This window comes from Lonchura striata, chromosome 7 (genome assembly GCF_046129695.1).
Source record: "Lonchura striata isolate bLonStr1 chromosome 7, bLonStr1.mat, whole genome shotgun sequence".
In the NCBI taxonomy this organism is placed as follows: Eukaryota; Metazoa; Chordata; class Aves; order Passeriformes; family Estrildidae; genus Lonchura; species Lonchura striata.
Window position 1 is genome coordinate 22,059,713 of NC_134609.1, and position 12,661 is coordinate 22,072,373.

At 41.5% G+C, this 12,661-nt stretch overlaps 1 protein-coding gene across 3 annotated transcripts in view; it reads right to left on the minus strand.

The window, feature by feature from the left end:
* Nucleotides 1–304: 304 nt before the first annotated feature.
* LOC110473608 (VPS10 domain-containing receptor SorCS1) overlaps nt 305–12,661 on the minus strand; it is a 259,139-nt gene continuing 246,782 nt past the window's right edge. The window contains exons 24-28 of one of the 3 annotated variants that reach the window (XM_031505274.2): nt 9,008–9,107; nt 5,600–5,705; nt 5,274–5,434; nt 3,733–3,851; nt 305–2,424 (exon numbers count right to left, since the gene is read on the minus strand). In XM_031505274.2, coding sequence (XP_031361134.2) covers nt 2,368–2,424; nt 3,733–3,851; nt 5,274–5,434; nt 5,600–5,705; nt 9,008–9,107 — 543 coding nt within the window. In that variant the 3' untranslated portion in view covers nt 305–2,367. The remainder of the gene's footprint in view (nt 2,425–3,732; nt 3,852–5,273; nt 5,435–5,599; nt 5,706–9,007; nt 9,108–12,661) is intronic. The other 2 variants (XM_077784682.1, XM_077784683.1) reach the window with 2 other exon arrangements.

Here is a 12,661-nt window from a genome sequence, read left to right on the forward strand (position 1 = left end):
TTTTAAAGGAACATTTAACAGAGACTGTATGGAGAAGGATAAGCATGGACAGGGAATGGAGCTGGTGTTCCAGGGAACTGCTCAGAGCTCTATCATTGCTTGTCTGGAAGCAGAAAAATTGAGGACCAAGAAAGTTACCTTTATATGAACATCTTGTTTCTAGGAACTGTATTTTCCCCCATTTGTGAACATCCATGTCTTTTTTAGGTTATCAATTACCTCCTGTTCTAATATTGTTAGTGATCCCTGTCAGGGGTAGAGGCTAAAAGAAGCAAAAAAAAAAAAACAAACCCATGGGCCTTCATTTAGAGACATAATCTGTTTAATAAATATGACTGTAAAAGCAATAAACAATAGCAATTATACATTACGCTACATTGTATTTAACGAAAGGGAAAAAGAAGATGAAAAAGTACATCAAAAAAAGTAATTTTAAAATTAGAAATAGTTCCAACACTATAAGAAAACTTTTTGATTGGCTTACTATAAAAATAAGTTGGCTAATGTTGGACTTCAGTGGGGACTATTATACAGTTGCAGCCAAAACTTTCCCATCTTTCTTAAAGCTGTAGTTGCAAACGTAATAGCAAAGCCGTACAAACTGCTGTGGTTTTACCAGTCCTCAGAGAAACTGCAGAAGGAGGCAGAGGACTCTGTACTGTGACTATCCTTTAACTACTATGGGCCTAATGACCTTGGTATCATTTTTGTTTTGCCAGCAAGTGGGTTAATTTAGGTTTGCGCCCAGTTTGTGATGGAGAAATTCAAACCCACTGCCACCAAATCCCTTCCCTGGGACTCTGGGCCACACTTACCATGCTGCTTTCTCCTGGTCTTGACTCAGGTTGCCATGGGCAATGAACAAAACCCACCCATGTCAGCAATCGGGGTGCCTCCTACATGTGCCTCACTGGTTTGTAACTGGCCTCTACTTTTCTCTACCTAAGATAGTTAGGCAAGTGTACACTGGTTATAGTATCTCTGTCTTTACACTCCAAACCAAAATCCTGGTGCTAGGTTTAATTACCTGAGTTGGGCTGGAAATCAACAGTTGTAATGACCATGGGCTAGGCTTCACACAGCTATCCAGTGTCTTTGGAGGACTTGTTTGAGATGTGCTAATCCTACTTTCTTGCTGTTCCCTTGCACAGTCTATGTGAACATGTCCTACAGCCTCATTTCCACTTGCAGGGTAAGATACAAGCTTAAGTTATTGATAAGAAATGAAATCTCGTGTAAGAGTAGTCCCATGGTATTGAGGCTCAACATGCATGGCAACAGTCCCAAACCAGATTCTCCCTTCTCTGCCCACAGTGGCAGGAGCTTGCAGATCTGCAACCAATGGGGGTGCCAAAGAAAACCATTGGACAACTGTGCACAGACCTTTCCCTGCCCCCTATTCTATGGACAAAATGTATTTCAAAAAACTGACAGGCTTTTGGTGATTCTGAAAAGGCAGAGATCTCCTGGGACTTCCCCAGACAAATTCAGCCATCAGCACTACACAGAGCTGACAGTGTTGCTTTCTCTCAGCCAAAATTGAAGGTGTAAGGCTGGCACAAAGGACTGCGAGTTCTTGCTGGCAATAACCTCCTGCCTGCAATGCACACTCGTTCTGTTCTGTTCAGGGTTAGGAGGCAACGTTGTCCTCCCAGGGCACTGCCAGTGGGATGCCGTGGTGTGAGCAGGCTAAGAAAGCTGTTAAGGAAGGAGCCTGGCCTCGCAGTTGGCATCACCACACTCACACTCAGCCTCCTTGCAGCGTGGGGCACGGGCAGCAGCTGCAGCTAGAGGAACGAAGGGCAGAGTCCAAACAGAGAGATAAACCAGACTGACCAAGAATATTTTCAGTGCCTTAAAACTCCAGTGTGATTTTTTTTCTGTGTGTGTGTGTGTCCTACGGAAGTCTGCTGGAGTGGTTACCCCTCCCGCAGCCCAAAGTGCTAAAAGAGCAGTTAAACCTAAAGCCAAGAACCCTAAACACTCCCTCCCACCTCCCACCACCCCAGCCCTTCTCCCCCCACATCCCAGCCCACCCCTCTCCCTAAAGAAGAGACCCCCCCCATGCATATTCTTGGCCTATATAATTATGAATTTTCTACAAATTAGAGACAGATCAGAAAAAAGAGAGTGAAAGGGTGAGGGGAAGGGCCGCAGGAGTGAATAGTGGTACCAATTCCTCTCCCCCCACCCCCCACTAAAATTGAACACCTGTACAATGCAGTTCCACTATGGTCTCAGTATAATGTCCACATGCACAGGCTTAAAGCTAAAAACCCTTTGTCATCTGAAGAATTAAAAAGTCCAAATGCAGTGAGCTCTCCTCCATTTTTTAGATGCAGATGTTGGTGTCCTCAATTCAACCATTTACATAGGTAGGGATTTCTTTTGTACTCTGGGGCTCAGCAGCTGTGGAAATACTTCCTGTGGTAAAGATCAAAATAAAAGTCAGTAAATAACATGCATATTTAGTCAAGGAAGATGCTTGCAGGTATCACCTTGATGGCCTTTGGGATTCAGCTGTTTCAGACTGACACATTCTTTCCAGAAATATTTTCTTGTCATTCAAACACTGAAGATGATGTCCTGTTCTTTTGCTAATGAAGATGATTCACTCATGTTGAAAGGTAGAGGGAAAGGCAGGAGCAGAGGGGTGGAGGGAAGGAGGGATTGAGGTCCTCAGAGGAAATGTGCAACTCATTTGCAATGACAAGGTGTTGGAGATTTCATAAATAACCTTAACCTTTGCATGTGCAAAAGAAGTGCCTAAACCACACACATCCAGAAAATAGAAAAGTGAGGTTTTGTTGCCAGAGTTTAGAGAGAAAATTAAATGATGCAGGGACATTAATTCTGATTCCTCCAAGGCAGGATCCCTGAATGTTAGTCAAAGGTGATGGAAAAAAAAATGGTTTCTGAACAAGCATACAAAAGAGAAACACCCAATTATAGTCCTGCTTTGTTTTCCCAAAAGAAAGAAAACTCATTAAAAAAGAAATTGCTGATTTCCAGAAACAGATGAGGTGGTTGTATAGGAGAGTGCCTTTGCACTTTCTATTCTGTTCACATCTAGGTCCAGACCTTCTCATTTTGTCAATGAGCTCTGATTCAGTTTTCTCATTCATCTCACTGACAGGATGGAAAAACACTCTTAGGAAGTTTGTTGGACTCATTGCTTTTGATACATAATTGAGTTTGTGTATCTCACACATTTAACTTTAGTGCTTGATCGTGCAGTCACAGTGCAAAGCAAGGAAAGGCCAATTTCTGGTGTAATGCAGTGTTCAGTAGCACAGCTGAAAAATGTATAAAATTCTGGCTGTTATAGAAAGACAGATATGCTATAGATGCACCAAATGAAAACCTACCCCCAAAATTTTCTTTTGATTTCTCTTATCCTGGAGCCTTCTAGGGTTTAAGTTTCCACCACCAGCAAAAGAAGTTTTGAAGGTACCCTGTATAGAGCTAGCAGTGACTGACCCTTGCCACTGCAGTCTAAGTGACCTGTGAAAACATGAACCACCACCACTGCATTCTTTTAGAAAGGGGAAGTTCAAAGCCCAAAGCTCACTCAATTCTAAAAAGAGAATTCCTGACTTGAACTTGGGTGTTTCTCTCTTAGCATCTTACAGCAATTTTGCCTTGGAGGTTTCTGTGGGGGAAAAAACAACAAGAACAAGAATGCCAAACATTAAAAAAAAAAAAAAAAAATTGTTAAAGTTTAGGACCCACCGCTCTGGGTCTTGGCTTGAAATCTCTTGGTGATCCACAAGCTTTTTGGAAGTCCTCTGTCCAGACTACCTTGGTTGCATTTCCTTTCCTTGGGTTCTGGACTGTGGCCTGAGGTTGCTCTGTATGGGGAATACCACATGGGAAAGTTGGTCCCCTCACTCCATCCTGTGTTCTGCTAAGCAGGGGTGTCCAGGTCTGCTGATGAGTAGCTGTTTAAAAACTTTTAATAGCTAAAAAATCTCCCTAGTGAGCAGTTAAGAGAAATCAGCATTGACTGCAGTGGAGCTTCCAGCTTAGACATCAGTTTCATCAAGAGGCTTTCTCCTTTTTTCTCCCAGGTTGTTTTACAGGCTGCAATCTTAGCACATCACACTCCCCCCTTTAATTGTCCTCTTCCTTGTTCCCTCTCTGCAGCAGCCATGACTCCAAGCCTGCTTTAAAAAACACTCCAGTAGATTTTAGGAGCATCCTCAGGTGAGATCTAAGGTTTGTTTAGGCTGATGAAACTGTAAATAAGTTGCAACTGTGCTTCATCCTGCCTAAGCTGCAGAATCACAAAACAGTGTGGGTTGGCAGGGACCTTTGGAGAACATCTAGTCCACCCCCACTGCTAAAACAATTTCATCCAGAGCAGGTTGCACAGGATCATGTCCAGGAGAGCTCTGAATATCTCCAGAAAAGGACAGTCCACAACATCCCTGGGCAGCCTTTTCTCTTTAATTCCTCTAAAACTGGTGCATGTCCTTATTTGCAGGGGTGCCTCCAGACTGGACCTGCAGAATTGTCCCCTCATGAATGAAGTTGAGCATTGCCTAAGCAGTCCTGGCTTTAGCAGAACATGTCTCCAGACTGAATCTCCCTGACCTGTCCCAATACTTCTACTGTAGCCAGGGTAACAGAAAACAGACCGATCCCAGAATGCCCTGTCCAAATCTATTTACTTTAGGTCCTAAAAAAGCCTGCTTTTGGAAATAATCAAACACAGAGGCCTGTGGGAGAAGTCAGCCTGAGGATAAACCCAGCTGTCCAATACTGAGATCCCAGGTTTTACTCAGTTTATTTGGGAATCAGCCAGACTAACAGCGCTGCTGGCAACAAGGTCTGGCACAGCACAAAGCTCCCAGCAGTCAAAACACCAACAGATATTTAGCTTTTAGGTATTACTTACCAAATCACCTGCTCACCTCCATGTTCCAAGTGAGGGTGGCTGAATTTCTTCTGGCTATGGGGCTTAGCCCCCCAACTACATCAGCCCCAGCAAAATAAATTACATTGCCAGCAGGATTTTTTTGAGAAGGGGAGGGGATCTACGTAGAGCAACTAGGAGAGAGAAAAAGCCTAAAGTTGTTCCCCTCCCTTTCATCGCATGGCAGTGAGGTAGAGGGAAGAGTTAGAAAGTTTCCTGTAGCAAAACTAATGTTGCAGCAGAAGAGAATGGGAGGAGGATTGTGCAGGAATATGGGAAGAGGGGAGGCTGAGAAAAAGGTTAGCCAATTATAAGTCGGAGTCTGACCAGCTGCAGGATGCTGCAAGTTATTTACCTATGGGGTGGACTTCCAACTTCTCATCTACTAGTTGCTCAGGGCTCATCAGCTCACTTTGAGGGACATTAGGTATGCTTTCCCTCTGACTGACTGGACTGACCATCTCTTGATCTTTTTCATTCTGCATCTGTGCATATATATTAAGGCCAGGAATCTTCCTAAAACATTAACAGAAACCATCATTGTGTGGTGCTCTGGCAGATGTAGTATCAGCTTTTACAAACCAAAAAACAACTCTCTCAGAAAAAGAAAACCCAGCAAACAAACCCCAAACATCTCAGTGAAAGCAATGAAAGAAGGAAATGACTCAGGGAAGGTCATACCTTTTGAACTTGTAGATGACAAACACAGCCAGTCCCACAAAAACAACAGAGAGGAGCATCAGCATGGCTGAACCACTGTGACTGGGAGTGAGGTCCACCAGGGGAGCTGCAAGAGAGGACAAGGTTAGAGCCACTCCCAGCCTGAAGTGAAAGCTGCTCCCTCCAGAAATACAGTTCATTCTCCCCTCTTACTGCACTTGTAGCAGGTCTGTATATATCCTGGGCTTCTCTCAGTTTTTAATCCACCTGGGAAGAACCCCAAGTTCAGATCACCTGTGGTGCTCAACATATCCATTGATGTGAAGTTCCACAGCTTTCCCCTTAGAGGTCTTTCTTTCAGATTCAAGAAAAAAAAAACCCAAAACACATCAAAACCAATCTTAATTAAAGAGCCTCTCCGTATTTCTCCTCAGAGTTTTGCTTGCCATCTTGCCATAACCCCTCCCACAACACGGCCACCCAACCCATCCAGAAGCATGGATTTCCCAGAAAGACAAAGTGAATGGTATTAAACAGAGTTTCCATCACTCTCACACACATATCCAGGAAGGCAGTCAGCCTCCAAGCAGTTTCACAGGAGGAGCAGAGGAGTCACTTGTTGGTGCAGACTCCGTACTGCACAGACACAGAGCTCCAGTTGTGCCATGACAAGGAGCAAACACATCCTCACACACAGAACATGGCCCAGGTACTGCCCTCCTCTGCAAGGCAGCCAAAGTCAACTTCAGCTGCTGCCAAACACATCCTCCCCTCTTGCATCTCTTCACATGCACTGAACAGATCCCTCCTAAACCAGAACTAGAAGACACAAGGAAATAGGCACACACAAGCAAAGGGGCACATATCACATGCACACGTATTTGTATTTTCAGCTTCACACCTAGAGTAATAAAGCCAAAATTTACAAGAAGTGAAAAACCTTCCCTTTCCCACATCTGGTAGGAGCCAAATGAAAGGATCCATTATTATGAATTCCTCACACATCTCCACTCTGTCCCCTCTCCATCTGTGTTTTGTGGGTCTCTGCAGTTCTGTGGGATGACAAAGTGGCTTTCCAGCCTATTCAGATTCAGCATCACTCAATGTTCCTGCTCTAATGCTGCACTGAGAGCCTAGTAATAAACAGCTATTTAACTGCTTTGTGAGGAATGTTGGCATGCCTTCCTCTGCCTTAGAGTTGAAGTTGTTGCCTGTTGGGTTGGGGACATTGGTTTGTTTTTTATCTCATGAGAAGAAGGATTGAACATGATGAATGAATCACAATATATTGTCTGTAATTGCCATAAATTAATCCTTCCTTCAGTGTGGTCTGAACACAGAAGAAAGAAGTCTGAAACGTGCTGAGGCCAACACTTGTCATTCTTCTGTGCTCCAGGGAATACACACACACACACACAACACACACAGAGTCATTTCTACAGCTTCTATGTGAATGTCCACTCCAAGTTACTTTAGATATCTGCACTTTTGCTCCCTGCAGGTCCTCTGCTGCAGAAAAAGCTGCTGTGCATGGACAGGCACACACAGTGGGGAATATACTTGTGCACTGAGGCACACAACATAAATGTAGGTGTACACAGATATGTGTGTGTACACTTCCAAAAAACACATGTTGAGCTTTGTGGTTCAGCCCACTACAGCCCATAGCTACCAGAATCCAACACAAAATCAGTGAGAAGGCTGGGAAAGAAGGGATAACATAGCCCAGAGCAGCACCTTTGAGCATATGCATCCCCTGGGACTGAATTTTCTAAGGGTTGCTTCTGGTGTTGTGCTGTGTTCCAAGTTTCCCTGGTTCATTTAATTTAATTTTTTATAAAAGCCTGGATTTTCAAAGGCCACTTCTTCTTATTTTATAACAACCAAAACAATAGCTTTCAGCAGAGAAGTAAGTCTCTCACGGCTCTTTGTCAAATTTTGAACAATTCACAAGTTTTGGTGTCATGAAATTGGGCCTTTTGCTTAGATGGAGAACATGACCTCTACAGCTTGTTAAGGAGACATAATCCCTCAGAGACCTCAAAGTGGCTGTTCTCTGGGTTTTTAATGCATAGTTTGGCTATCCAAGCTCATTTTGCATTCTTACTGAATCCTGTTTCTGCAAGAGACAAAATCCTATAGGGTTCCTATAGGACATTGTGAGTCCAGTTACAGCAATCACTCACCAGTGGCTTTGAGAGTACAACAAAGCCTACAGAAAAAAATAGTGTTTGCATCTGTTATGGACAAAAAGTACTCCTTCCTGGTGTCTGTGTGTAAACACAAGTAAAAACATGCATTTTTTGTAAAAATTATGAACAATTGCATGTAACTCTATTTTTGAAGCTGACATTATATGTTTTTGGTTCTAACTTGTCTAAAAATAAGCATCTGGCCATCTGTTCCACAGCTAATGGAAAGCAGAAACATACAGCAATATTCTCAGGACAGATATTAGAAAGCTCTGCTTAGGGAAAATGAAATATTGGAAACTCCAGGCCTTTATTTTGGGGAGATTTAAATGCAGTAACATTACACCCTTTCTTAATAGTCTCTTTTTTCTTGCTGCTTACAAGGCAGCACATGAACTTGCTTTCCCAACCATTTTCCCTGGTTGGGAAAATCCATTCATACCTCAAAAAGGTTTTGGAGAGCACTTTGCTGGTACAGGTGAACTGAGGGTCTAAATTTGCAAATTATCAAAAGAAGATGATATCAACTGATCAGAATGATCAGCAGTGCCTGGGGAAAATGAACTCCTGAGAGTGTGGATTGGTTTGTCCATCTCTTGTAATAGTTAAATAGGAACTATGCTGCAAAATGAGGTTTTAGCATACAGAATTACATATGATTAATGACATATGTAATTAAATATCAGGACTTTGGAGATGACTTATTTTGAAATAGAATTAGTTAAGGTCCAAACTTCCTGATTTTAGTTTTGTGCATATCTATATTGATGCTAGTCTTTCATACTGCTGAACAACTTTTGAGCAGTGTTTAGTTGCTTTGAATGTTTGTTGTCTCTAGAATATCTGACCATATCCAAGGCTAGCAGGTAACTTTTGCACTGTGGGACTCAGGCTGAAAATGCCACGGTGCTGCTTAGCTATTGAATATTTCAGAGATAACCAAGAAATACACACTTCTGCTGCTACTTATACCATGTTTCCAAAAAAACAGTAAATTCTTGGACCTAAGAAAACAAAAGGATTAGCTGTAAATGCAAAAGCCACATATCTTTTTGGCATGATATAGAAAGTTGAGGTAGAGCAGACATTTTAATGTCTGCTCATACACTGTGTTGTTATTGTGATATAAAAATAAGAAATGTTTAAAAGACAGCTGATAGCACACTACTGCCATGAATATATTGCTTGCTGTGCTACAGAGCAACACACAAGGCATACACAAAAAGAGAATACTCACCTGCTGTTAAATGGGCAGCATGGACAAGGATTCGAACTCCTGGCTTCAACTCAAAATGGACCAGGTTTTGGTTCAGTTTCTGGATCAGCGTTTCTGAAATCTGGGAAGGAAAAAAAAACAGAAACAAAACAAAAAACAAAACAAAACAAACAAACAAAAAAGAAGCATTTGTTATTTGTTTCTGCTGGCTAAGCAAAGATTTTGCACTTTCTGAGCACAGATTCCTATCACCTCATAATGTAGGATTTTGGACAGAGTGGTCTGTGTATGGGCAGCACTGGTTGAGCAACAAAGTGCCCAGTCAGACCTCTGTGGGAGCAGCCCAGCAGCAGAAGGGAATTGAGTCCCAAAGGAACATTCCACCCACACGTGAAAGTGGCCACAGGACCAGCCAGCAGCATCACATCAGTGAACTCAGTTCACATCAGTGAATTCACTGTTTGAGGGAAAAGGAACTTTGCAATTATTAATGAACACTTGCTTGTAATAAATAACTTCTTGCTTGTTGAGTGGCCAGTTCTATGCTCTTAGAGGATGTTCATAATATGTGATATACTTGAATAAAAATGGTTTAGATCCATGCCACAGCTTGCAGTTAATTTTCAAGTTCTAAAAGCAAATTTAATTTCATCCAGCTCAAGAGATTCAAGACAGCTGCTCCCTAATCCTTAAATATGTACCAGAACCAGATTGAATATGGAAGTGTTTACTGACTACAGAATGTGGCTTAAACAAAATGCATGTTATATCTCTTCTTCTGGTTTACATGCATAACCCACTCTCTTTCATGGGGGAGATTTTTCCACAGAGCTTTCAGATCACCAGATTATCTTTCCACAACTGATGACACACAGATCCACTTTTTCCACATCACTTCATTACATGCAAGAAGTTCCAGTCATGTTGACATTCAAAACAAAAAACATCCAGATAGATTAATCAAGGAATGGAAGCTTACAGACATGGCAGTTTGTTTTTGTGTCTTCTGTATGTTCATTTGCCTGACGTTTTATGTATTTCACATTTTCTTACAGCAGAGATTGATTTTCTAATTGAACAGTCACAGTTCTCCAGGTTGGCTTATTAGAGGCTGGAAAACTGGAAACACAACATCCCCCATAACCCATAACATGCAGTTGCTGAGAATGAGCTTTTATAGCCATACCACAATCAAGTGGAATCGTATTCTAGTGCTCACCACTTAATTCAATTTGTTTTAAATAAATCCTTATTACTTGTTGAAGATTAATGAAAAATTGTCAGAAAAAAGAACATTCCAATAATTTTTACACCATCTTTTTCATGTTCTTCATTTTTGTCTGGTTAAGCTATTTCAGTAAATTCTACCCAGATATGATTAGATGTTCCTTGGCTATCATTCATCACAGTATGAGATTTATTTCCTTCTTTTATTTTTTTAACATTCTTAATGGTTCTTTCAATACTCTTGGCTCATACACTTCATTTCTGGCTGCTGATCATTTGAATATGTGCCTTTGGTCCAATATCAATTTGGCAATAACTCTTATAGGCATTTTATTTATATTTTTAAATATATCTCTTTAAAGTTACAATTTATTTCATGGGTGCCAGAATGAGTAATAAATATATTTCTTCCAATAGCAAGAAAAAATACCACCTGCATTCAAAGAGCCATCTGTTGAGCTCAGAGCAGCAGGGATGGTGACACAAAGATGTACAGTACATGAAGAATGCCTAGGAAGCAAATTATAGCCCTCTTTAAGGATTTGAGCATATTAATAACCAAGATTGACAACTATAAAAAGTTTCTCATCTCTAAAACTAGAGCAACGATGAAGATTGATATGCTGTAAACCAGGTACATTAATGGCTCATGGAACTAATGGGAAAAGTATCATCCTGGCTATATCCAGTCCTACATGAAATTTAACAGCTCTCCTCCTTAACCCTGCAGGCATGTTCCTTTCTGCTCTGAGATCCTGATGCTGCTGGGGCAGCTGAGCCTCTGGGGAAAAAGAAAAAAAAAACAAACATGAGACAGTAAACTAAAGAAAGGAGACAACCACACTGTGTGCCATTTCTCTTCAACACATTGTGATACCTGCACAAAATGGCAGGGAAAGAGCAGAGGTTAAAAACATACATGATGCCTTGTACACAAGCAGAGGCTGACTGTGATATGGAACTGAGTCTGCAGCCAGCAAACATTATATGTTGTACTGGAGAATGGCTTCCTCAAGGATTTGGGCAAAAGAATGGGAGAATGTGGAGAAAGTCAGCATGAGAAGGTACAAGAGATTTGGTTGGGCATTAGTGATTTGAAGGGACAGTGAGATCTCCTCTGGCCTGCCTGTGGGCTCCTGGGGCACTGAGTGAAGAAGCAAAACAGCAGCTGAGAGGTGCTGTGGCTGCCTCCCAGCAGGCCAGTGTGTGAGAGAAAAATCAACAGGTATTTCTCTCTGGAGGGCCAAGGGAAAGGAAAAACAGGAGAAAGGAAGTAAGGGTAAAATAATAAGGAAAATGCAGAAAGACAGAAAGAAAGAGTCACAACTGAAATCTATTATTACTGTATTGCTTTGTTACTTGATTATGAATGAGGACTTCATTGTATAACATCCTGTACAAATTCATCTCAGACTAGAATAATTTTTGCCTGAGACCATCAGTGTCTCAGCAGAGGCTTGAAACAAGCATAACTGTTCCAGGACTACACACACAGTGTCAAAACTGGCAGCAACACTGTTCATTCTGTGCAAAGTATAAAGGATATTTCATTGGCTCGATTAATTATATGTTTTCCCAGTGGCTTTTTGTGTACAGCTTTTTTTTTTTCCCTTGGTCTTTATGGAATCAGAACAAGTGAAAAAAGTAACAGCCTAAGATCTTCAAAAGTACCAGAAATTCTAGTGAGAATCAGATATCTGCCTTCCTCAGGCAGCTCTGGAGATTCCTGACACACATGTCTGAGGAAAGAACAGATGCATTCAGACGTGTTTTTAAAATGTTTGCTTGTTTGGTATAATATTTTCATTTTTCTTTATGTGGAAAACAAGGTTCTCTTCAAAATAGACAAACAGAGTGAAAATGCATTTCTGTACTCCTAAAAATTATCTGAAATAGAAACCATACATAATGGCTTACAAAAGCCAGTATTTGAGGTCAGTGAGCAGCTTACATAAACCTCAAGGGCCAAATTCACACTGGGATTGTATACACTGCCCTCCAAAGCTGGACCTGGCAATGTCTGTGGTCCTCACGTGGTCCCAAGGGGACCTGTGCACTGAGAGGTCAGTCAGGACATTTGCTTTGAGATTGGACAACAGACTCCTCTGCCTTCAAGCTTATTTCTAGCTCAGTTATCAGACTTTAATCTAGGAGTTGTTCTGACTTGACTTGTTTGTAGTATCAATATAGTGTCTCTGAATTAAATTTCCACACAACGGCTGATCTCAGTTGTTGAGATAATAAAAAGGTTTCAATGGTGAACATTTTGGGGTTTGTGCTTCCCTTTATTTCTGCACTCAAAATGATAACCGTGGATGCATTTTGGTTTAAAAAGCAGAAAAGGAAACATCAAAGTACTTTGACCTGTTTCAAAAATAGCAATGCAACTCCAGTTGAACAGCCAGACCTTCATCTGGGGAACAGGTTGGCCTCAGGCCTCCCTCTCTT